At 51.6% G+C, this 25,682-nt stretch overlaps 2 protein-coding genes across 2 annotated transcripts in view; one reads left to right on the top strand and one right to left on the bottom strand.

Annotated features, from left to right (window-relative positions):
- Nucleotides 1-25,682, top strand: part of LOC140389019 (uncharacterized) — a 142,518-nt gene that overhangs the window by 79,520 nt on the left and 37,316 nt on the right. The window contains exons 21-25 of the mRNA XM_072473186.1: nucleotides 2,421-2,501; nucleotides 4,298-4,396; nucleotides 15,783-15,833; nucleotides 16,070-16,255; nucleotides 18,836-18,969. Coding sequence (XP_072329287.1) covers nucleotides 2,421-2,501; nucleotides 4,298-4,396; nucleotides 15,783-15,833; nucleotides 16,070-16,255; nucleotides 18,836-18,969 — 551 coding nt within the window. The remainder of the gene's footprint in view (nucleotides 1-2,420; nucleotides 2,502-4,297; nucleotides 4,397-15,782; nucleotides 15,834-16,069; nucleotides 16,256-18,835; nucleotides 18,970-25,682) is intronic.
- The window catches only part of LOC140389659 (transmembrane 4 L6 family member 20-like), a 165,455-nt gene continuing 142,680 nt past the window's right edge, over nucleotides 2,908-25,682 (bottom strand). The window contains exon 5 of the transcript XR_011934440.1: nucleotides 2,908-3,494. The gene's annotated coding sequence lies outside the window, so the exon portion shown is untranslated. The remainder of the gene's footprint in view (nucleotides 3,495-25,682) is intronic.

Below are 25,682 nucleotides of genomic sequence, written 5' to 3'. Positions count from 1 at the left end.
ATTTACTAGTACCACCTGCACCCCCTCCAATTTCCCACTGACCATAATGTACCGTCCTCCCACATCCAAAATTATTCTTCCCGCCTCAATCACCACTTCGCCAATCAGTCATCCCCTCTCTTGGGCCAGTCGCCAGCCCACACCCCACTTCTCCACCGGCCTGCCCCCAGGTAGCCTCCGCCCCCAACCTCCTCTCTGTCCCTCAGCAAAAGTCCCTCCCTCGTCAGCAGAACATTTCCCCCCCTCTCCCCCCAAGTAACAGCAAAAAATAAATCAACCCCTTTGATAAGCCTAACATCTGCTCACCCCCCACTACACTTCCGTAAGCTAGCCCGCCCAGCTAGCTTGGTGGCCCCCGCCCCGGCGCCAGACATTCTCCCACCTATTGTTCCCTCCCCACCCTCCCCCCCCCCCTGCTCATACACACATATTCAAATGAAAAACAATCCCAACACAATTGCCCGACAGAGAAACCCCCCCCCCAGTTAAACAAAGAAAAGATCAAGCAAAAGATCCAGCATCTAGACAAACACACCTCCATCCCCCAACAATGCAAATGTAAACTTTAACTCACTCAACTCTGCAACTGGCCCCAGATCAATACAGAAGGCATTACAAATAACGTCCGCAAAACGAAAAAGGAGAAACGTTTTTGAACATAAACGTTGCAGCAAAGTTCATTCGCGGCTTCCTCACGAGTGCTCTGTGAGCCCTGTCCACCTCCAAGGGTCAGGGGAATGCCCCATCCCCCAGCAGCGTCTCGAACATGGCCGCTATGTATGCCCCAGCACCCGCTCCTTTGGATCCCTCTGGGAGCCCAACGATTCTCAGGTTCTGCCGGCGGGACCTGTTCTATCGGTCCTCCACCTTCTCCAGGAGCCTTTTCTGCTGGTCTCTCTGCATCCCCACTTTCAACTCCACCGCTGTTTGATGTTCCTCCTGGTCAGCCAGCGCCTTCTCTACTTTCTGGATCGCCCGATCTTGGGCATCCAATCTAAGCTCCAGCCACGCAATTGCCTCTTTAATCGGGTCCAAGCAGTCCTGCTTCTGCTTGGTGAAGCCCTCCTGGATAACTTGCATCAGCTGCTCCGTTGACTGCTGGGTCGACAAGCCAGAGGTCCGGTCCTCCGCCATGTTTCCTCCCGGTGCAGCTTCAGCCCAAGCCTTCTCTGTTCTTCTGTTTCTGCCTTTGCGAGCATAGTCCTCCTCTCTATGCACCGATGTGGGAATCCAGTACACAATTGCCTCTGTCATCAATTTTTCAAATCAGGTCCGGTAAGAAATCTGGGGAAAGGTCCAAAAGTCCGACCTGAGCGGGAGCCACCAAATGTGCGACTTACTCCTTCATAGCTGCCACCGGAAGTTTCTTCTATGTTCTATGTTAAAGCCTCCTTAGGCAGTACCTTCCAAATCCATGACTGTTACCATCTCAAAGGACAAGGGCAGCTGGTACATGGGAACACCACTATCTGAAATTTCCCCTCCAAGTCACTTACCATCCTTATTGGAAATATATCGCCGTTCCTTCACTGTCGCTGGGTCAAAATCCTGGAACTTCCTCCCTCACAGCAGTGTAGGTGTGCATACAGCACATGGGCTGCAGCGGTTCAACAAGGCAGCGCACCATCACCTTCTCAAGAGCAATTAGGTGTGGCCATTAAATGCTGGCCCAGGCAATGATGTTCACATTCCAATAACAATTTATTTTTAATTAACCTGCCTTTTCACTCATTACTGCTCAGACTTTAACCCATACTTTTCATCTCCTCAAAACTCAACTTCTCTAATTCTATCCAAGTTCACCACTCTGCTTCCACCCACCAAAGATTGCAATGTATTCAGCATGCCAATATTCATGACCTTATTCTCTCAATTCCCTGCACCTTCATCACCTCCATTATTGACAGGCTCCACCGACTCATGTGCCCTTCCAAATCAATTTCCAGATTTCTACCATTTCACCCTCCCATCCTACCTCAGGAAACCCTTTCAGCCTCGTCCTCGGCCACGCAATTAACTCTTCTGACCTGGGTGTACTCCTTTCTCACCATTGTCTTTTTTTCCATTATTACTTGGTGCTTATTATCCCTATTGGGCATTTCTCCTCTGGAACTCCCTCCCACGATACATCACACTTTGCTACTTCCTCGCTGATTTCCAACAACTTTGCATAACTTTCTTAGTATGTCATTCAGCCACATACCCAACTTGCCAGCTCTTCTTTCCCACTCTGTGTGTTTCTCTCTCCTCTCTGTCACGTGTTCTGCAGTCTCTTTTGAATTAAATGATTGTCGTAGAGATATATGTTTTTGATAGTGTGCCAGAAATTGTTCAGCAAGGTTGACAACATATCGGTGTTGTTCAGCAACTGAAGTCAGCTTCTTTTTATTTATGTTGATTTTACCTGTATTACCTTGTAGGTTCTGCCGGTCCTCAAGGCAGTAAAGGACTGGATGGGAAACAAGGATTACTAGGAGGTTCAGGTGTCCCAGGCACTCCAGGTACAATTCTGCTTTCCGTTCACTAAAACCCATTCCCTCCAGGAAATTCTGGGGAGCTGGTCCTGTTTTGCTGGCATTTTCTGGCTAGAGGTGCAGTGAAAACACCATTGACATGCATAAATGGAGGTTCTACCAAAAAAGTAACATCGGTGGAGAGGGGGGGGATTTCGCACCTTTTCAAATTATTTGCAGATATGAGCCCCACTTATCTCTGTTTAATGGTGGGTTACTTTGCACTGTTTCATAATCAAAATAAAAGTTCTTGGTTTTGGGGTTATTTGTACAATTCAGTTTTCTCAGATGGAGCGCTGAGTAAGAGGAGAGCGCATGAAGATTTCCAGCATGGAAGTCAGTACATCTGATTAGCAGCCCCTTGCTTAAAGCAGTAAATATACTCGTTATGGAGAGCATTTTTATTCATCAGTGTTAATTACAGGAATTTGCAATAAGAATAAGAGTGAGCCTCTCAGTGTTTTATAATGGAAGGGATCTCACAGCGACTTCTGGAGTCTGCACATGTGCAGTTTAAGGTGGAAATCCAGAAATGGCTGTCTGAGATAACCATTCATTGGAGTGCTCCAGCACTCCTCGACAGTATTCCAGTCAGTGGAAGCATTGTTTCAGAACCCCAATGGTCTGCTCTGTTACCTTTCATTTGGCAGCGTAGCTATCATTAAATACATGTTGTCCACATGTGCATAGGTTGCGCACCAGAGACACGGGCAATGTTATCAAAGAATAGCCCTTGTGTCTGAGTACCCACCCTCTGGTTTATCATGGTGGCTCAGATGCAGATGACACAGTGCACTGTCGCAGAATGAAGTCATCATGACTGTTGCCCGGATGCCAGCTGAACACTGAAGAATGGATTCTCTTTAGGTGAGATACGTAGAGTTGACATGCAAAGTGACTTGCAACCAGCCAGTGGTACCGGATACAATGGGAAAGCCTTCAATCCTCACAAAGCCACATTCTCGTTCTTGCTGCTCTTCTCTGGCAAAAGAGAATGACATGTTTTCAGATCTCTTGAAATATAGACCCTCTCCCTTACGTAACTGTGAATAACAAACTAAGAGATGTTTCAATTATTTCCAGCTCGGGTGTCAGACTGGCACTGCCAGGGTGCCCAGTTGGTACCAACAGTGCCAGGGCACCACCCTGCCCAAAGGGCATGCAATTGGGGGCCTCCGATCCCCTGGGAAAACCCCAAGAGTGCCGTTCCATCTGGTCCCCTTTTGTGGGGACCAGTGCTGAACGGCACTCACCTGAGGTCTCCGAGGCAAAGGGGATGAATCCCAAAGCCTCAGAGACTTCCGGAATCTGCACATTAGAGTGAGGCTAGCTGTCTCACTCTAATATGCAGATTTGCCAAAAGGTGATCCTGCCCACAATGGGAGGGATTTACATCACAACGTCGAGCGAGATTGTGATGGCTCTCCTGAGGCGTTGCGAGCCGGGGAGATCCCGGGAGCGGGTTCGCCTGGCGTTTATCGTTCTCACTGCGCGCGTGGCGAGCTGCTATTCCAGTGCAGCATGGCTATTGGATCGTGCCCAGAATGTGCTTTAATGCAGTTCTTTGGTTTCATGCAGTTTGGGGTTTTGGTCATACTCCAGATGTGAGTAGCAATGTATAAGGGTAGAGATGAAGAGCACTCGTGCTAAATTCCTCTTGCTGCTCCTTTTTAACACCAGCAGTGAACTATTTAAAGTAAATCGATTTCACTTCTGACTACTCCTATGAGATAAACATTGCAAGATTTTAATCCTTTTTTCTTGATATCCCAAATCTGATATAGGAATGACAGGACGGCGTGGTCGACCAGGACCAACAGGTGCGAAGGGCAGGCAAGGACGTGATGGTATTCCTGGTCTTCATGGACTAAAAGGAGATCCAGGTGAACAATTCTTGATAAAGCACTTTGAGTTCATCTCGAATTACATTAACTATCACCTGGATGAGTTAAACAACTCCCTTTTCCCTTTGTTTGGCCGGGCTTATCAGATGGATAACCAATAAACAAATACTGATAGCCTGAATTCAAGCAACGACCTTACATTAAATTCTTAATCAAAATGAACATGTTGCAAGCTGAGCAGCTTCACTAAGTAAGGATTGTGGGTCTGGAAATCCTCAGCCCTCTTTTAGCAGTGGAATTGTGGCTGAAAAATCGCTGGTGACACCCAGTCCTGACCCACCAGAGTGTCCAAAGTCACTTAATCTGCATGCATTTGGTAAATTCCCGTACAAATCTGAGTGCATTTTCAGGTGGGAAATGTAGCAATTTCAAGCAGCCCACTGTCAGCCAGAATTGTTTGTTTAAACCTGTGAATAATTAGCCTCTTTTATAAGGGTGACATTTCTTTTGTCTTGCTTTTCCTTTGGGTGAACCATACCCGCACTCAAAGGGGATCCCAGTTCTCACTTTCAACCAGCCTTTACACTGAGATGAGGGTTCTTGAGCAGGAAATTCTACTCAGCCCTGCATCTCAGACCCCAAACATCACAGTGCCAGATTTGGGCAAGATATTGATTTCACCCATCCCAGGCCCTGTTGGAAATTCCAGAAACTGAAAGAGATTTAGGTCAGCTCTGCTATAAAATCTTCGATAATAGATTCCAGAATTTTCCGAACTACCCACATCAGGCTTACGGGTGAATAATTCCCTGTTTTCTCTTGATATGCCTTCAATAAGCACACGACGAGTGATGAATGTAACTGAGGCTTTAATACACTAAACAGCAAGCCTCCTGGCCTCTGGTCCCGAACTGGGTCGGAGGCGGAGACTTGCCACCTTTATACATGAGCCCGAGGGGAGAAGCCACAGGCGGAGCCAGCCTGGACAAGCCCAGACATGTACAACACAACACAATGCAATACAATGCAATGCCGTGGTTTACCAAATTCACCCCCTGTTTAAAAAAGAGTCCGGCGGGGGTGAAGTGGTCTTAAAGATCAAGTCTGTCAGGGGCCTTGACCTTCCGCCGTGATCGCCTCAGTCCCGGCTGTGGTGTGGGCACCGGTGTCGAGACCTGTGCGTCCCGGAGCGTGTTGTCTTCTTCTTCACCCAGATGTTGAGTCGGTGAAGGGGGGGGGGCGGTGTATGGGCTGAGGTGGTGGTGATTGTCGCCGGTGGGCCTGCGAGTGCTAGTTCGTGAGGTAGGTGGGCAGGGGCGGGGGAAGACAGTGTAGGGTCGGGGGTGGGTGGTGGTGGTTGCTGGGGAACCTGCAGGTGCCAAATCCCGAAGGGAGACTGTGTCCTGTCGCCAGTCCTGATGTGGCGCGTAGGCATATTGTGGATTTGCATGGAGGAGCAGGACGTTCGCAACGAGGGGGTCGGTTATATGGCTCCTCGCATGCTTCCGGAGAAGGACGGGCCCTGGGAATGCCAGCCAGGACGGGAGCGAGACACCAGAGGTGGATTTCCTGGGGAAAGCAAACATACGCTCCTGAGGAGTCTTGTTGCTGGCTGTACACAGTGATGTGTTAGGCAGGTCGGTTCGGTGTGGACTGCACTTGATGCAGCGATGCGAGAAACAGACGTCTAACACTGTAGAAGATCCAACACGGTTTTATTGAACAATAGAACTAACATACATATTTAACTGTGGGTCGACACGATACTGAACTGACTGGAGACCTTGTACTGACCAGACTTACTAGCTACCGCATGGTGTTTGCACTGTGATAGCTCGTGGACTCTGACTGTCTCAGTGGCTGGGTCCCGAGAGAGCGGGAAACCTGGTGCCCTCTGGCTTTATAGTGGTGGTGTCCTGTCTGGTGATTGGCTGCACTTTGCTGTATGCTTACTGGTCATCCTGTGTGTCAATCACTGCCTTTCTGCACTTCATTACATGCGTGGATATTATGACATCTCCCCTTTTTAAAAAATAAATACTAAGGTGTGGATGCTTATAAATATATATATATATGTATATATATATGTGCCTGACTATATACAGAAAGATGTCTAAACTAACGTATATACATAGGAAGGTTGCGATAGTGCAGATACATGGCAAACAAAACGATATTTACAGAGGTCCAATTGGTGAAGTCACAAAAATGTACAAAAGCTCAGTCTATAGATTTAGTCTTTGTGGTGGGTGCCGAATTCTTGTTGATTGCCGCAGAGGCGGATTAGGAGCCGTCTGCGCTTGGAGAGGCGGGATCGCTGGCATCGCGGTGGGCGCCTGGACCGGCAGGATTGCTGGTAGATCGGTGGCCTCGTGGTAGGGTACGTCCAGAGGAGGCATCGTAGGTGGCGGGGCACGGTGGCCAGGTAGCAGGCGTGGAACTCTTCGCAGTGCCCGTCTGTTGTGCCGTAGCAGGGAGCCATCAGAGCCATGTGGACAAGGAATGATCTTGGGGCCACTTGTTTGAGCACAACAGCTGTGGCTGACCAGCCGCCCTCAGGCAACTGTACGCGAACATGATCAGTTGGGGCCAGCTCGGGCAGATCCGTGGCATGGGCATCGTACGTGGCTTTCTGTTGGGCCCGTGACTGCTGCATTTTCTGTAGGGCCGTGAGGTGGTCAAGGTCGGGAAGGTGGATGGCTGGAACTGTGGTCCTCAGAGTGCGATTCAGTGGACAGTGGGGTCGCCCTGTATGCCAGCATCGGCAGGTTAAAATCGGAGCCTGAATCTGCAGCTTTGCACAGCAGCCGCTTTACAATATGGACCGCTTTTTCGGCCTTCCCGTTTGACTGCGAGTAGTGGGGACTGGAGGTTACGTGACGGAAGTTGTAGGACTGGGCAAAATCAGACCATTCCTGGCTGTAAAAGCAAGGACCGTTGTCGCTCATTACCGTGAGCAGTATCCCATGCCTGGCGAACGTTTCTTGGCAGGCTTTGATTACCGCCTTTGACGTGAGGTCGGACAGTTTCACCACCTCTGGGTAACCGGAGAAGTAGTCGACCAGGAGTATGTAGTCACGCCCCTTGGCGTGGAAAAGGTCTACACGTACTTGGACCACGGAGAGTTCACGATCTCGTGCTGTTGCAGCGTTTCCTTGAGTTGAGCTGGCTGAAACTTCTGACAGGTAGGGCAGTTGAGGACTGTGTCGGCAATGTCCTGGCTGATGCCCGGCCAATAGACCACCTCCCGAGCTCTGCGTCGGCATTTCTCGACCCCAAGGTGACCCTCATGGAGTTGGCCCAGCACCATAGCACGCATACTCTGAGGAATTACGATTCTGTCGAGTTTCAGAAGGATTCCCTCCACCACCGTCAGGTCGTCTTTTACGTTATAGAACTGGGGATATTGTCCCTTCTGCCAGCCATTGCTGAGGTGCTGCATCACGTGCTGCAGCAGAGCATCCTTGGCTGTCTCCTCACGAATTTGGACCACCCGTTCGTCAGAGGCCGGAAGGTTCGAGGCGCACAACTGCACTTCGGCTTCTATGTGGCAGATGAAGTCACTTTGTTCATGCGGTGTGGTAATGGACCTGGACAGAGCATCTGCAACGATCAGCTCTTTACCTGGAGTGTAGACCAGTTCAAAGTCGTAGCGGCGTAGCTTTAGAAGAATACGCTGTAACCGAGGTGTCATGTCGTTTAAATCCTTCTGGATTATGTGGACTAGAGGCCTGTGGTCCGTCTCTACCGTGAATTTCGGCAGGCCATAAACATAGTCGTGGAACTTGACTATCCCTGTTAGGAGGCCCAGACACACCTTCTCAATCTGAGCGTACCGTTGCTCAGTGGGCGTCATGGCCCTGGAGGCAAAGGCCACTGGAGCCCAGGACGCGGAGTCATCCCGCTGAAGGAGCACCGCCCCAATGCCGCCCTGGCTTGCATCAGTTGATGTCTTGGTTTCCTTGGTTGGGTTGAAGAACGCTAGGACCGGGGCTGTCGTGAGTTTTGCTTTCAGCTCGCGCCATTCCTCTTCATGCATGGGCAGCCACTGGAATTCCGTCGACTTTTTGATGAGATGGCGGAGGGCCTTGGTGTGGGATGCCATATTGGGAATGAGTTTCCCGAGGAAGTTGACCATTCCGAGCAAGCGGAGGACCGCTCTCGTGTCCTCCGGGGTCTTCATGGCGTTGATCACCGAGACCTTGTCGGCGTCTGGCCGCACGCCCTGCCACGAGATGTGGTCACCTAGGAATTTGATCTCCGATTGACCAAATGAGCACTTGGCCCTGTTGAACTGAAGACCATGTTCATGGATTCTTTGGAATAGCTTCTTGAGACGAGCGATGTGTTCCTGGGGCGTTGTGGACCAGATAATGACATCGTCAACGTACACTCGCACCCCCTTGATGCCCTCCATCATCTGTTCCATGATGCGATGAAATACTTCGGAGGCAGATATGATGCCAAAAGGCATCCGGTTGTAGCAGTAACGACCAAACGGGGTGTTGAACGTGCACAACTTGCGACTGGACACGTCCAGTTGTATTTGCCAAAAACCCTTGGAGGTGTCGAGCTTAGTAAAGAATTTGGCATGAGCCATCTCACTGGTCAACTCTTCTCGTTTTGGTATCGGGTAATGCTCCCTCATGATGTTGCGGTTTAGATCCTTAGGGTCAATGCGAATGCGAAGCTCCCCTGACAGCTTCTTGACGCAGACCATGGAGCTGACCCAGTCTGTGGGCTCTGTAACCTTTGATATGATGCCCTGGTCTTGGAGGTCCTGTAATTGCTTTCTCAGATGATCCTTGAGGGGCGCCGGCACCCGGCGAGGTGCATGAATTACAGGGGTGGCGTTCGGCTTGAGCAGGATTTTGTATCGGGATGGGAGCGTGCCCATTCCGTCAAACACTCTGTGGTACTGCGTGATGATGTCATCTATGTCGGCTTGCAAGTTTCCATCGAGCGAGGCCGTCGCCGGTGATGATGACATGGTGTGAACAAGGTTCAGGAGCTTGCAGGCATGAGCACCGAGCAGAGATGCTGTGTCAGGCCCGACGATTTCAAACCGCAGCGTCGCCTTGATCGCCTTATTGGATACCCCCAGTTGACACGAGCCACTGGCAGCTATGGCATTGCCATTGTAGTCAAGGAGCTGGCAGGCCAGTGGAAGAATGCTTTGTTTGGCGCGGATGGTGTCGAGGTCGGATTTCGAGATGAGGTTCGCCGATGCGCCGGTGTCCAGTTTGAACCAGATGTGGGCCTTGTTCACTGTGAGGACAGCAGACCACTCGTCGTCGGGATCCACACTGAGGATCGAGAGGCGTTGCGTAGGTGTGGTGGAAGGCAGCGCATGTGTAGTTATAATGCCCACCCGGTATGGGGACTTGAGGCACTCAGCATAAGGGTCCGTTGGGCTGTCGGGATCGTAATCTGGCATGTCTTGGTGTATTGAGTGGACACTTCTGCACTGCAGCTGGTATTGCTGGCTGCTGAGCAGTGGAGCAGATCTGCAAAGGGCTGCGTAGTGGCCAAGCTTGCCACACTGTAGACACCGGCGTCCTTTTGCCGGACATTGCCGCTTTAGGTGGGCGGAGCCACAATTCGGACACGTCATGACGCCGACGTCAGCGCGTTCCGTGCGCCATCGCGCATGCGCAGTGCGGTCGGTCGACGTATGCACCTGCGCAGTCGGGTTGTCGGGCTCGTCGTCCACTCGATCATGGCGCGTATGCGCAGGGACCCGGGAAAAGCGTGCGATGCTCAGGCCCTGCATTTGCGCAATGGCCTGCACCCGTTCCGCCTCGTGGGAGGCTAGCTTCGCAGTTTCTGCCGCCCTGGTGTGGGAACGATTCTTAGCATGCTCATGGACAACGCACGTCTCGATAGCGACAGAGAGGGTCAACTGTTTGACTTTCAGGAGTTGCTGCCGAAGGGAGTCGGAGTGGACCCCGAAAACGATCTGATCCCGGATCATGGAATCAGCCGTCGAGTCAGTTACATGACTGCACTAGGAAGCGGAGATGGGTGATGAAGGACTGAAAAGGTTCATCCTTACCCTGAAGCCTCTGCTGGAAAACGTCCCGTTCAAAGCTCTCATTCACCTCAATGTCGCAGTGGCTGTCAAACTTCAGCAGGACAGTTTTGAATTTTGTTTTGTCTTCGCCGTCAGCGAACGGGACGGAGTTGTAGATGTGGATGGCGTGGTCCCCCGCGGTGGAGAGAAATAGCGCGATCTTCCTGGCATCCGATGCTGCTTCGAGGTTGGCGGCCTCGATGTACCAGAGGAACTTTTGCTTGAAGAGCTTCCAATTTGTGCCGAGGTTGCCGGAGCTGCGGAGGAGGCTGAATGTTTTCCATGTCACCGGGTGGCTGCTTGCTGGTCAATGCTGATTTACTCGAGGTAGGTCCGTCAATTTTCAGTATCACTCCGTGGTACCATGATGTGTTAGGCAGGTCGGTTCGGTGTGGACTGCACTTGATGCAGCGATGCGAGAAACAGACCTCTAATACTGTAGAAGATCCAACACGGTTTTATTGAACGATAGAACTAACATACATATTTAACTGTGGGTCGACACTATACTGAACTGACTGGAGACCTTGTACCAGCCTGACCAGACTTACTAGCTACCGCATGGTGTTTGCACTGTGCCAGCTCGTGGACTCTGACTGTCTCAGTGGCTGCGTCCCGAGAGAGCGGGAAACCCAGTGCCCTCTGGCTTTATAGTGGTGGTGTCCTGTCTGGAGATTGGCTGCACTATGCTGTGTGCTTACTAGTCATCCTGTGTGTCAATCACTGCCTGTCTGCACTTCATTATATACATGCGTGGATATTATGACAGACAGGAGCGACCGGATGGAGTGGAGCGCGTTGGAGAGGACCTCCTGCCAACGGGAGACTGGGAGACTTCTAGACCATAGGGCCAGGAGGACAGCCTTCCAGTCCATTGCGTTCTCCCTCTCCACCTGTCCGTTTCCCCGGGGGTTATAGCTGGTCGTTCTGCTGGAGGCGATGCCCTTGCTGAGCAGGAACTGACGCAACTCGTCGCTCATGAAGGAGGATCCCCGATCACTGTGGATGTAGGCGGGGAACCCGAACAGGGTGAAAAGACCATGCAGGTCCTTGATGACGGAGGCAGAGGTCATGTCAGGACACTGGATGGCAAAAGGGAATCTTGAGTACTCGTCAACGATGTTGAGGAAGTACACATTACGGTCAGTGGAGGGAAGGGGCCCTTTGGTGGTACGCGGACTTTAAGTCAACCGTGGAGAAGACTCGATACTACGCAATCTGATTGACCATGTCAGATATGTGGAGGAGGGGGTACGCATCGAGCTGCGTGTACCGGTTGATGCTCTGGCTGTAATCGAGGCGCTCAAAGGGGCAAGAGGCCTTTACCAGGTGTGCTCTGTCTGGCCGATAGAAGTGCGGTTTGCACTCCGCGCAGACCTGGCAGTCCCTGGTCATGGTCCTGACCTCCTCGATGGAATAAGGCAGGATGCGAGTCTTGATGAAGTGAAAAGAATGGGTGACCCCCAGGTGACAGAGGTCATTGTGGAGTGCCCGCAGTCGGTCTACATGTGCGCTGGCACATGTACCACGGGATAGGGCATCTGGGGGCTCATTGAGCTTCCCAGGTCGATACATATATCATAGCTGTCGGTGGAGAGCTCGATCCTCCACCTCAGAATCTTGTCATTCTTGATCTTGCCCCGCTGTGTGTTATTGAACATGAAGGCAACCGACCGTTGGTCAGTGAGGAGAGTGAATCTCCTGCCGGCCAGGTAATGCCTCCAATGTCACACAGCTTCTACGATGGCTTGGGCTTCCTTTTCGACGGAGGAGTGTCAACTTTCGGAGGCATGGAGTGTACGGGAGGAGAAAGCCACGGGCCTGCCCTCCTGGTTGAGTGTAGCGGCCAGAGCAGTCAGACGCATCGCTCTCCACCTGGAATGGGATGGACTCGTCCACCGCGTGCATCGCGGCTTTGGCAATATCTGCCTTGATGCGGTTGAAGGCCAGTCGGGCCTCAGCCATCAGGGAAAAAACGGTGGATTTGATCAGTGGACGGGCCTTGTCCGCAGAGTTGGGGACCCACTGGGCATAGTACGAGAAGAACCCCAGGCATCTCTTCAGGGCTTTGGGGAAGGGGGTGTTCCAGGAGGGAGCGCATGCGGTCGGAGTCGGGCCCTAGGACTCCGTGTTCCACGACGTAGCTGAGGATGGCTAGGCGGGTTTGTGCGGAAGACGCATTTTTCTCTATTAGAGGTGAGGTTCAGGAGTTTAGCGGTGTGGAGGAAGTGCCGGAGGTTCTCGTCATGGTCCTGCTGGTCATGGCCGCAGATGGTGACATTATCTAAGTACGGGAACGTGGCCCGCAGCCCGTACTGGTCAACCATTCGGTCCATTTCACTTTGGAAGACCGAGACCCCATTGGTGACGCCGAAGGGGACCCTGAGGAAGTGGTAGAGGTGGCCATCTGCCTCGAAAGCAGTGTATTGGCGGTCCTCTGGGCAGATAGGGAGCTGGTGGTACGCGGACATCAAGTCAACCGTGGAGAAGACTCGATACTACGCAATCTGATTGACCATGTCAGATATGCCGGCGGGGGGGGGGTACGCGTCGAGCTGCGTGTACCGGTTGATGGTCTGGCTGTAGTCGGTGACCATCCGGTGCTTCTCCCCAGTCTTGACAACCACCACGTGAGCTTCCAGGGGCTGTTACTAACCTCAATGATCCCCTCTCGCAGGAGTTGCTGGACCACCGACCTGATAAAGGCCCTGTCCCGGGCACTGGATCGCCTGCTCCTGGTAGCGACAGGCTTACAGTCCGGGGTGAGATTTGTGAAGAGCGAGGGTGGGGCGACCTTAAGGGTCGCAAGGCTACAGACGGTGAGGGTGGGGCAGGGGTCCGCCGAACTTTAAAGTAAGGCTCTGGAGGTGGCACTGGAAGTCGAGCCCCAGTAATAGGGCAGCGCAGAGATGGGGAAGGATGTAGAGTTTGAAGTTAGCATACTCTACGCCTTGTACAGTAAGGGTGGTGACACTGTACCCCCGGATTCCTACTGCGTGGGATCCGGAAGCCAGGGAGATTTTCTGGGTCGCGGGTAGGATTGGGAGGGAGCAGCGCCTTACCGTATCTGGGTATATGAAACTGTCTCTGCTCCCGGAGTTGAAAAGGCAGGCCGTCTTGTGCCCGTTGATCCAGACGGTCATCGTAGACTTGGCGAGGTGGTGCGGCCGGGACTGATGGAGCGTGATGGAGGCGAGCTTCGGAAGGCGGTTGGTAGGCCGGTCGGAGGTAATGGCGGCCAGCGTACGGTCGGGTGTGCTGGGCTCCCGGGAAGCTGCGGGGTGGTCCCAAGATGGCGGCCCTCACGAGTCACGCGTGGCGGGTGGCAGCGGTGATGGCATCCAAGATGGCGGCCCCCGTGGGTCGCGCGTGGCGGGTGGCAGCGGTGATGGCATCCAAGATGGCGGCCCCCGTGGGTCGCACGTGGCGGTTGGAGGATGCGTTAAAGATGGCGGCCCCCATGGGTCGCATATGGTGCCCGAAATTGAAGATGGCGGCAAAGATGGTGGTGCCCACGAGTCGCACATGGCGGGTGACGCAGCAGCTGGGGGCTGGCCCCGACAGGCAGCAGGCAGCGCTTCTGGGCCTAGAAGTTTTAGGGGGAGATCGGGCCTGGCAGGCTTTTACAAAGTGGCCCTTCTTCCCACAGCCGTTGCAAGTTACTTTCCGTGCCGGGCAGCGTTGTCTGGGGTGATTACTCTGGCCGCAAAAGTAGCACCTCAGGCCTCCGGCGTTGGCGGTCCGCTGCGCGGCACAGGCTTGCGTCACAGCCGGGTTGGTTGATGGTTGCGCCCACGAGGCCCACGAGGGTGCCGCGTGGTCGGAGTTGAAGGCCTCCATGTTCTGTGAGGCCACCTCCAGCGAGTTGGAGAGTTGCAGTGTCTCTGGGAGGCCGAGTGTCCCCCCTTCTAGTAATCGCTGGCAGATATAGTTTGATTTCATGCCTGCGACTTAAGCATCCCTGATCAGCAGCTCCGCGTGCTGGGTAGCCGATATCGCCCGGCAGTCACAGTTCCGGCAGTTCCGCCACGCATGGCACGCAGGAATTCCGCAAGGGATTCCCCGTGGCGTTGCCGTCTCGTGGCATCTCGCCTAGCATACACCTCATTAACGGATTTCACGTATTGTCCCTTCAGTAGCATTATTGCGTCTGCATACTAGGGGGCGTCCCTGATGAGAAGAAAGACTCTTGGGCTCACCCGGCGTGGAGGATTTGCTTCTTCTGGAGGGATGTGAAGTCTTCGGTGAAGAATGTGAGGTACGCTTTAAGCAGCTTAGCCAGTGCTCAAAAGTTTCTGCGGCGTCGGCTGCCTGTGGGTCCAGCTCCAGGTGATCAGGCTTCAGTGATGAGTTCATCTAAAAGTTTAGTGTATTAAACTGATATGCCTTCAATAAGTACACGACGAGTGATGAATGTAACTGAGGCGTAATACACTAAACAGCTAGCCTCCTGGCCTCTGACCCGAACAGATTATACATGAGCCAGCCTGGACAGGCCCAGGCATGTACAACACAACGCAATGCAATACCGTCGTTTACCACATCTCTCTACTCCTGTAATAAGTCCACAGAGGCAGAAGTCCTTTCACCAGAATTTCTTTTTATTACCAAGACCAACAACAGCACAACCAGGTGCATTCAGCTTGCTGTCTACACTGGGAGTACAGAGGATCTGACACTCCCTGTTATATACAAAGAAGAGTTTCCCTGATTGGGCCACTAATCAGGGAACTCGTATTCCAATTGACCAATCTCAAAGGCCTGGTCTCGGTCATTACAACTTCCCTTTTTAAATAAGCAGCAACCTTATGTTTCTGCCAGCTTTTATTTACTCTTCACGCCGTAACCTCTCTAAGCACAATAGAAGCACAGTTTAAATTGGAATCGGAACCCCCCCCCCCCTCACACACAAACACCTTTGTCCAGAATGAAGCTAACTACGGGTTTACCCTTCCTTACACAGAAACACAAAAATAAACCCACTTAAAACTGTACCTTGGGCTGGATTCTCCGCCCCGCCATGTTTCTTTTTCACCCCGCCGGCGGGATGCTCCATTACGCCGGCTACTCCAAGGGGTTTCCCATTGTGGGGCAGCCCCACGCCGTCGGGAAACCCCCGGGCTGCCGGCAAAACGGAGCATCAAGCCGGCGGAGAATCCAGCCCCTTATTTCTAATATTCACCAATATAAATATAAATCTCTTGAAACTACCTGTGTTTTCTTGACAATGACCTCATTGAAAACTAAAGTTTGTTTTAGTTCAAGGGTGCAATAATTTAGAATGTCAAGCTTTGGTGGTTTAGCTGCCATTCAAACTAAATGCAGATTCTTTCTTCTTCACTCCCGATATAGGTTTTCCAGGAAGAGGATCTAAAGGCCAGCCAGGCTCACCAGGCCCATCAGGTATGATTTAAAAAGTACAATGTGCCAATGTAATATAAGTGGGTAATAGCCAAATACATGTTAATGGCAGGAATCTGCACATTAGAAAATTCTAGGCCTACCCTCCATGCTGATTTCAATTATTGATACGTGCTACTGGAAGAAAACTGTCAGTGCATGCTTGGAAAATTACCCTGTGTATTTCACGGTGTTGTTCGCGTATGTCTGAAATTAATATTGTTCTTAAATTCAAACAGGTCCCAAAGGAGATACAGGACCTCCTGGTGATGTGATGGGCGAGGGCCCTCCTGGCCCACGAGGTGACCCAGGCCCTCATGGAACTCTAGGCCTCCCTGGTGAACCTGGGCCACCTGGTCCTGCAGGAATGAGTATTCAGGGTCCCAAAGGAAACAGAGGCCTACAAGGCACCGCTGGGCCTGCGGGTAAACTCTAATTTAAAACATTAGGGTAGCTGTTTTGCCCACAAGCATGGGTTGAAGGAGAAATCAAAACCTAAAAAAATGTCAAATCCGACCATAGCCTGCCTCAGAACTTTAATTTTCTGGTTTAACACGGGTGCGACGGTGGATGGGGTGGGGGGTCCCAAGTGACCAAATTGCTCTAAGGAAGCAGGTCAGTTGGCTAAAGAGAAATTCACTGCATCAGGACTTCTGACATGGGCTTACGACATAAGAACCTGCTGGGAAATTCGGCATTCCCAGCCTGTACTTTATCAACGTGAAAACTAAAGTCATATTTGCATCAAGGGTACAGATACAAATGATTAGATAAGAGAAAGTGTTATAAATGCTACTCAACCCATGGCTAACTTCCATTGTGATGTCACAGAGTGTGTAACATTGCCAGGTTACAATTACCTCGCTAGCCTGAGGTTAACGTTGGTTCATTGGTTGAGTTGTTACCATGGCCGTCGATGACAATGAGTCATTGGATATTTTATAATTATTGGTGGTGATTTTTGAGCCCTGTTTAGCCGTCAGTGAGAATGGAGACGTGGGCGCAAAATCCGGAGAGAATCAGAAAACGCAATTCTCTCCGGCGAGATCCCGATTTCTGATTTCCAACCCCCTTGCGGGTAGTAATAGGCAACACGCCACAGGAGCTTGGGGATCTGTTTTTAATACATTTTCATGTCATTAGTAAGCATTCTCTCCAGGACTTTCCCCCTGAATAGTCACCGGGTGCTGTCATGACATCACATCTGTGCCATTTAAATTAAAGGCTCCTCGCAGACCGGGGTGCCATTTTGTCCGGCAACCCCGACATTCCATCCCAATTCCCCCCGGCCCCTCTCCCCCACTGCCCCATTTCAGGCCATCCCTCTGCCCTTTTAACCCACACACCTCCTAAACCTTGGGGAGGCCCGCAAGAATCCCCCCCCCCCCACTCTACCTGGCAAGGCCCCACCCCGGGCCTGACCCTGGCAGTGCCAACCTGGCATCTGGGCACCCTAGCAATGCCACCTGGGAACCCTGGCAATGCACTTGGCACCCTGGAACTGCCAGGATGCCTGAGTGGCACTGCCAGGGTGCCTGGGTGAGTGCCAGGGTGGCACCCTGCCCTGTCCCCGACCAACCGGGGGTCTCCAATGGCCTGGCAGACCTCCCCGCCACACCCCAGGTGCTGTTACGACTCGCCCACGTTTGTATGGACCAGTACTAAACGGTGCCCTGCTGAGGTCTCCCAGGCGCGGCCGGTGAGTCCCGGGAGCCAGGTTAATCCGGCATCCGGATATTTAAATGAGCCTAAAGGCATCCACGCCAAGTGCATTGGGGTCGGTGAATCGCGCCCCATGTCTTAGTTTTTTGGTGCAATTTTTAACTGAAGTTAGTTAATTCGTTCAAAATATTGTAGAATTAGAAAATCAGCCGGAATAATTATTTTTGGAAATTAATTCCTTATGACTATTTTCGGAAACATTTATTTTCGGTATGAATGTGTACACGCGCATAAGGGACAGAATGTAATGGCGCCTTCGGGAATAATAATAAGAATCTTTATTGTCACAAGTAGGCTCACATTAACACTGCAATGAAGTTACGGAGAAAAACCCTTAGTCGCCACACTCCGGCGCCTGTTCGGGTACACAGCGAGAATTCAGAATGTCCAAATTACCTATCAGCATGTCTTTCGGGACTTGTGGGAGGAAACCCACGCAGTCACGGGGAGAAAGTGCAGACTCCGCACAGACAGTGACCCAAGCCGGGAATCGGACCTGGGACCTTGGAGCTGTGAAGCAACAGTGAATAGGCTAGGAGGTTGGCATGGGAGGGACATAGAATTATGGGGGAGGTCAGAGGGGCGACTGTTGAAGCCTTCAGCACCTGGCCAACTCCCTCCAATTAAATCGGGAGTATAGAGGTTGAATATGCCTTACCAAACCAAGGCTAATTTAGGCCTTAAATGTCCAATTTGAATTATAGCTGTGGCAAGTACACTATGTAAAAGCTGGCAGCCTCCCTGCAGGCTGGGTGAGGGAAGACGGTCCTGGTCAGGGGCCCTGTGGGCCACGGAGGTCCTCTCACCACCTACCCGGTGGCAATAGCAGCCCCCCCACTGAAAGCTTCCCACCGGACTTCCCTAATGCCCTCACTGAGGCTTGCATGATTGGCCTAGTGAGCCCCGCAAACTTATCTTCATTCCAGGGCCTTCATCATCTTTGCTGGTGTGGGCCTGCTGCAGTCCCAGCAGTGACCACCACTCCGGGTGGCACTGTTGGGGCTGAAGAGCTGGAAGCCCTCTAATTTACCAAACATTCTTGGAGGCAGGACCTTCATCCTTTCTCGGGACACGAACCCAGTTAACAAACTACACCACTGAATTCCATCAGAACCTCCAAAAATGGCCGCAGCAATGTTGCCACCAGCTTTCCCACCAGTGGCATCTGCTGTAGCCACTGAATTCAACCTAATACATCGATATTTAAGACGTACACAAACTATATAAAATGGTGTGGAAATATTCTTCTCTAAGTAAATTGGTACCTTTTCTATGTTGTTTAGGTCACCGTGGACAGAAAGGATTAATTGGACAGCCGGGGCCAGGTTTTCTAAAAGGGGATAAAGGCTCACCTGGTTTACCTGGACTTCAAGGCAACTCAGGTGACAGAGGGGATCCAGGTGCAGATGGACAACCAGTAAGGAATTACTTTATTTTTAGCATTTTCTTGTGTGTATCTTATAAGTAAAGTAGCCATAGTCCCAGGTGTCTAAAGGCTGTTTTTCCTTTTGAGGGGGAGAGCTGACTGATGGTGATTTAACCTGAGGACCAGCACACCTCAGGTGAGGGGCAAGGTTGAGTAGGCAGGGCCTTCACGAATGACCTCAGCTGGTATAGGAATTGAACTCAGAGCTGCCTTGCTCTACATCACAAACCAGCTGTCCAGCCAACTGAGCTAAACCCCCACCTGAAGAAAAACGCAAGTTATATTCACAAAGCTTTCCACACACACAGGCCCCCCTACCCAAACCCACTTTTAGTCGTGTAGCCCAAACCAATCCATCCCCACCCCTCCCCATGCTCCCCACCATTCCCTACAATTGTTTTAAAACATTCCAAGACCCGTACCCCATATGCAGGGTAACCGATATTACAGAATTATACAGACATGTAACAGAAAAAAATGAATAATAACAGCACCCAGCAGACAACTAAAACTCAGCCATGCAAGTGAACCCACCCAAATCCTTCAAATATCCCCCAATCCATGTTCCTCAATAAAGTCACTCACCTCCTCCGGTGTATCAAAGTAATGTTCTCTACTCCCCTGCGTGACTCACCGGCGAGCCGGGTACTTCATTCCAAACCTCGTTGCTAAAAAGAGCAGCTTTGACTTTATTAAACCCGACCCTTCTTTTTTGCCAGTTCCGCTCCCAAGTCCTGGTAGATTCATACAGAATGGCCTTCCCAGCTGCACTCGTGTCTCCTTTGTCCACCTCAGGATCTTTTCCTTGTCTCGGTGTTGCTCGTTTTAGCCTTAGTTTACTTATTCTTATTCTGTCACCTTTGCTCATGAGTCGCCAGGTATCTTTCTGATACCTCCACGTGGTTCAAGTCCAAGTAATGATTAATAATGCAACACACCGCTTAGTAAGAGTTAAATCAACGCTCATTTATTATATACAGCAATAAATACTTACACAATAATCCTACTTCTAGACTACTACCTACCACTAAAGGCCAATACTTAACTTTGGAAATGGCCCACCAGGTCAGGGAAACGAATGGTCTTTCGAATTGGTTCTGAACCTGTGGGATTCAAAAGCTGGTACAAGTCAATAGTCAGGAGTGCCTATCTGGTAGCGATCGCTGGAGTAAGACTTACAGTTTTCTTGTCGAAGGGTCTCGAAGGTTGCGAGCAGGAGAAGAAGGGTCGAGTTGAACTTGGCCCCTATTCTTATAGTCCCCAGGGGCTTCCCGCCTCCCGGGGCGGACCTTGTACCTGGTTACAAGTGATTGGACTTGGTCCCAATCGCTTGGTTCGATATGCTCCAATAATGGGGCGATTCCTTGATTGGGGGGTGATCGTTTACCTTTCTTTGTGTCAGCCCCTGCTGGCGGCTTTCAATTGCTAATTTGTAGCAATTGTTCCCGGGGATGGCTGATTAAAATGCAGATGGCTGGGTGTTGTGATGTTGATGGCTGCAGGTATCGGTCTGGACTGACTTCCCCAGAGGCGAATACACTGTTTTACCTGCAGCTGTCCGTTTGAGTCCTGTTGGCTGGTTTTCCCAAGATGGCGCCGGAGCGAGGCGACTCTCTGCGAGCTCTCACAAACAGATCCACTTTTTACTTAACTTATACTTGTTCTAATCTTTTAAAATTTAATTCTAAACCTAACATTATTACTCCCTATTATGTATTTTCTTTTATTCCCTTTTCTTCTCATGTACTTAATGATCTGTTGAGCTGCTCGCAGAAAAATACTTTTCACTGTACCTCGGTACACGTGACAATAAACAAATCCAATCCAATCCAATTTAGATCGGGGTTTGACCATTCTGATCGGGAATCAGCCATTTCACGTGGCTACATCGGTATCTATGAAGCCGTACTATGATTGCCTGTGGCAGCTCCCCAGCTCTAGGCTCCTTCCTCAGTGACCGATGGGCCGGGTCCACTTGAGGAGGGCATTCAAAGATCCCCTCCCAACCAACTGTTCGAACATCTTCACCACATATTCTGTGGCCTTTGCTCCTTCTATGCTCTTGGGCAACCTCATGATCCTCAAGTTCTGTCGTCTGGAATGGATCCCTAAGCCATCAATCTTGGCCCTCATCATTTTTTGCCCCTCTGACATCATCAACAACTCTGCCTCTAAGGAGGCAATCCGATCCTCATGGTTGGTAACCATCTCCACCTTCTGGATCGACACATTCTGAGCCTCCAACCACTGTTCCACCCTCTCCTGGGCTGCCCAAATCGGTTCAGTCAGTTCCACCAAGTCTTCAGTGACTGCCTACCTTTCCTTTTTAAATTCAGTCAATAAGAACTCCACCAATTTGTCTGTTGACTGCTGAGCGGGCAACGACGCCATAGATCCCTCCGCCATGTATTCTCCTCCTGTGCCACGAGTGTCCTTTGAGTCCAAAGAGTGCCTCTTATTCGACACACTCCTCATTTCATAACTCTTCGACATCTTTTACCGGAAGAGGAATCTTAGTTCTACTGCACCTCTTTTCCACCTGCATAACCCCTGCAAAACGGACAAAAAGTGCCGTAAAAGCAGTCCTTAGGCAGGAGCCATCCTACGTGCGACCACTCACTTCATGGCTGCCACCGGATGTCCCTCCCAACATGAATAATGGGGAAAAATGGAACAAGAGTTCTGCAAACCTGAATTTTTGAAGGTCACTTCCAAAATCCAAAGTTGCGCATGTGAAGTTTCCAAATGAATGCAGCCTGTTCTAAGCTCCCAATATCGTTTTCTACCCATTATAAGCTTTCAGGTTACCCTTTCAATCTTCCATTTATTTGAGCTTCCTCTCCAGTGATAGCGATGGCTTGGGGCAATGATGGAGATTAACAAGGATGGTTGATGGTCTGCAGAACTCAATATTAGGTGTGGCCTGAGTATCAGCGTTCTGCATCAGTTGCAGTTTATGTAAGACGGTGCTTGAGAAGTCACAGAAGGAACATTGAAAGAAAATCAAGTCCTGAGATGACAGGTGTGAATTGTAGGTTTCATCTGAGTTTGGAGTGAGGATTGGATATGCAAAGGCCTCCAAATTAACCCCTCCAGTTGGTGAGCTACGGTCTTGAAATATTTTCCATTGCAAATTGTACACTTGCCAAAAGTTCAGAACTGAACAAAAGCAGTTTTACAATGGACATTCATTCATGCTAATAAGATGATTTTTAATTTATAGAAATGGTTAAGTTGTTCCGTTGCGGCGATGCTCAGCTAAGCCGCACGTTTCGGCGGCTCCAGCTCTGACTGACTTTCGGGCTCTTTTTGAGAGCCCCAACGGGAAATTTTCACGCCGAAACCCGGTGTGGGGTGAAGCAACAGGGAGTCCCCCCCCCAGTGTGAAAGAAAAAGATCGGGGGCGGTGACCAGATCACGGAGGGTCCTCGAGGGCAGCGGCAGAGGAAAGAAAGAAACAAGATGGCGTCGGAGGGAGCCCAGGCGACATGGGGACCGGACCAGGATGAATTTCTAAGACGGTGTGTGGAGGTGTTAAAAAAGGAGGTGCTGGCCCCGATGTTACAGGCAATCGAGGGGCTTAAAGAGACACAAAAGGCCCAGGAGATAGAGCTCCGTGTGGTGGAGCAGAAGGTAACTGACAACGAGGACGAGATCCTGGGCCTAGCGGTCAAAATGCAGACGCACGAGTCGCTTCATAAGAAGTGCATCGAAAGAATTGAAGTCCTGGAAAATAGATCAAGGAGAAAGAACCTCCGGATCCTGGGTCTCCCCGAGGGAGTGGAAGGAGCTGACGGCGGGGCTTACGCGAGCACGATGCTACATTCGCTAATGGGAGCTGAGGCCCCCTCGGGCCCCTTGGAAGTGGAAGGGGCCCACCGGGTCCCTGTGAGGAGACCAAAGGCTGGAGAACCACCTAGGGCGATGGTCGTGCGATTTCACCGCTTCAACGACAGAGAGGTTGTTTTGAGCTGGGCCAAGAAGGTACGAAGTAGCAGATGGGAGAATGCGGTGATACGAGTGTATCAGGACTGGAGTGCGGAGGTGGCGAGAAGGAGGGCGAGCTTCAATCGAGCCAAGGAGGTGCTCCATAAGAAGAAAGTAAAGTTCGGGATGTTGCAGCCGGCGCGATTATGGGTCACTTACCAGGATAGACATTACTATTTTGAAACGTCGGAAGAAGCATGGACCTTTCTCCAAAAAGAGAAACTGGACCAGAACTGAGGGACTGATGTTGGAGGGAAAACGACAATGTTGATGTATAGAGGTGTAAATTGAGGAGGGGGGGGGACACTGAGAAATGTGGACGCCGGTGGGGGGGAAAAAGAGACACAGGCGGGGGATGGGGACGGGGCTGTAGGGGGAGCTGCGCCATAGGGGGTGGGATGGTTCTAGAAAGCGCGGGGTTTTCTTTCCCGCGCCAGAGAGGTGATGGCGGGAAGATAGGCGCAAGGAGGATGGGAGTTCCACACACGGGGGGGGTCAAGGAGAGAGCGGGAGAAGCCGGGGTCAGTTGAAGTCAGCTGACTTTCGGAAGCAATATGGGGGGAGTAACCGTGCTAGATGGGGATCTTGCGGGGGGGGGGGGGGGGGAGGGGGGGGGACAACTGTGTTGCTGCTGAGATCGAAAGGGAGCTGCTAAGAGAAAAGGTGGTCGAGGCGGGAATGCACCGCCTGGGGGACGGGTGGGTGCGCGGGACCAGGACGTGGGACTGGCCCAGAGAGGGTGATGGCTAGTCGACAGGGGAGGGGGGCGGGCAGCCCCCCAGTCCGGCGGATCACGTGGAATGTGAGAGGCCTAAACGGGCCGATTAAGAGGGCCCGAGTGTTCGCGCACTTAAAAGGACTGAAGGCAGACGTGGCCATGCTTCAAGAGACGCATCTGAAGGTGGCGGACCAGGTTAGGTTAAGGAAAGGATGGGTGGGACAGGTGTTTCACTCAGGGCTGGACGCAAAGAATAGAGGGGTGACCATATTGGTGGGGAAACGGGTGTCGCTCGAGGCTAGGAACATTGTAGCGGACAGCGGTGGCAGATATGTGATGGTGAGTGGCAGACTGCAGGGAATGGAGGTCGTGCTGGTTAATGTATATGCCCCGAACTGGGATGATGCGGGATTTATGAAGCGGATGCTGGGACGTATCCCAGACCTGGAGGTAGGAAACCTGGTAATGGGGGGGACTTCAACACCGTGCTAGACCCAGGGTTAGATAGATCGAGATCCAGGACCGGAAAAAGGCCGGCAGCGGCCAAGGTGCTTAGGGGGTTTATGGACCAAATGCGGGGAGTGGATCAGTGGAGATTTGCTAGGCCGCTGGCCAAAGAGTTCTCCTTTTTCTCCCATGTCCATAAGGTATACTCCCGAATAGATTTCTTCGTTTTGGGAAGGTCACTGATTTCGAGGGTGGAAGGAACGGAGTACTCGGCCATAGCTGTTTCAGACCATGCCCCACATTGGGTGGATCTGGAACTAGGAGAGGAGAGGGAACAGCGTCCACTCTGGCGACTGGATGTGGGATTATTGACGGATGAGGGAGTCTGCGGAAGGGTGCGGGGATGTATCGAAAGGTACCTGGGGGCCAATGATGATGGGGAGGTCCGAGTGGGGGTAGTATGGGAAGCGCTGAAGGCGGTGGTCAGGGGAGAGTTGATCTCCATCAGGGCTCACAAGGGGAAAACAGAGGCCAAAGAGAGGGAAAGATTACTGGGGGAGATTTTGAGTGTGGATAAAAGATATGCGGAGGCCCCGGACGAAGGACTATATAGGGAGAGGCGAAGACTCCAGGTGGAGTTTGACTGCTGACCACAGGGAAGGCAGAGGCACAGTGGAGGAAGGCACAGGGGATGAGATATGAATATGGGGAAAAGGCGAGTCGCCTGTTGGCCCACCAGCTTCGTAAGAGGACAGCGGCGAGGGAAATAGGGGGAGTTAGGGATGAAACGGGAACTACGGTGCGGAGAGCAGGGAAGGTAGATGAGGTGTTTAAGATCTTTTATGAGAGGTTATATAGGTCCCAACCCCCGGAGGGAAAAGAGGGGATGCAGCAGTTTCTGGACCAACTAAGGTTCCCGAGGGTGGAGGAGCAGGAGGTGGCAGGCCTGGGGGCGCCAATTGGGGTGGACGAGGTGACCAAAGGGCTGGGGAACATGCAGGCAGGGAAGGCCCCGGGACCTGACGGGTTCCCGGTGGAATTTTACAGGAAATACGTGGACTTGTTGGCCCCGCTGCTGGTAAGAACCTTTAACGAGGCCAGAGAAGGGGGGACTCTACCCCCGGCAATGTCGGAGGCGACGATATCACGAATCCTGAAGCGAGATAAAGACCCGCTGCAATGCGGGTCTTATAGGCCTATCTCGCTCTTGAATGTGGACGCCAAGTTGTTGGCAAAAGTGCTGACAATGAGGATAGAGGATTGTGTCCCGGGGGTGGTGCACGAAGATCAGACAGGGTTCGTAAAGGGGAGACAATTGAATGTCAACGTGCGACGGCTATTGGGGGTGATAATGATGCCCCCAGCAGAGGGGGAAGCGAGATAGTGGCGGCAATGGATGCAGAGAAGGCATTTGATAGGGTAGAGTGGGAGTATTTATGGGAGGTGCTGAGGAGGTTTGGGTTCGGGGAGGGGTTTGTCAGCTGGGTTAAACTCCTCTATGGGGCCCCAATGGCAAGTGTAGTCACAAATCGGCAAAGATCGGAGTATTTTC

Source organism: Scyliorhinus torazame, chromosome 14 (assembly GCF_047496885.1).
Source record: "Scyliorhinus torazame isolate Kashiwa2021f chromosome 14, sScyTor2.1, whole genome shotgun sequence".
NCBI lineage: Eukaryota > Metazoa > Chordata > Chondrichthyes > Carcharhiniformes > Scyliorhinidae > Scyliorhinus > Scyliorhinus torazame.
Note: the sequence above shows the minus strand (reverse complement) of the source record. Positions and strands in the feature narration are given on the sequence as shown.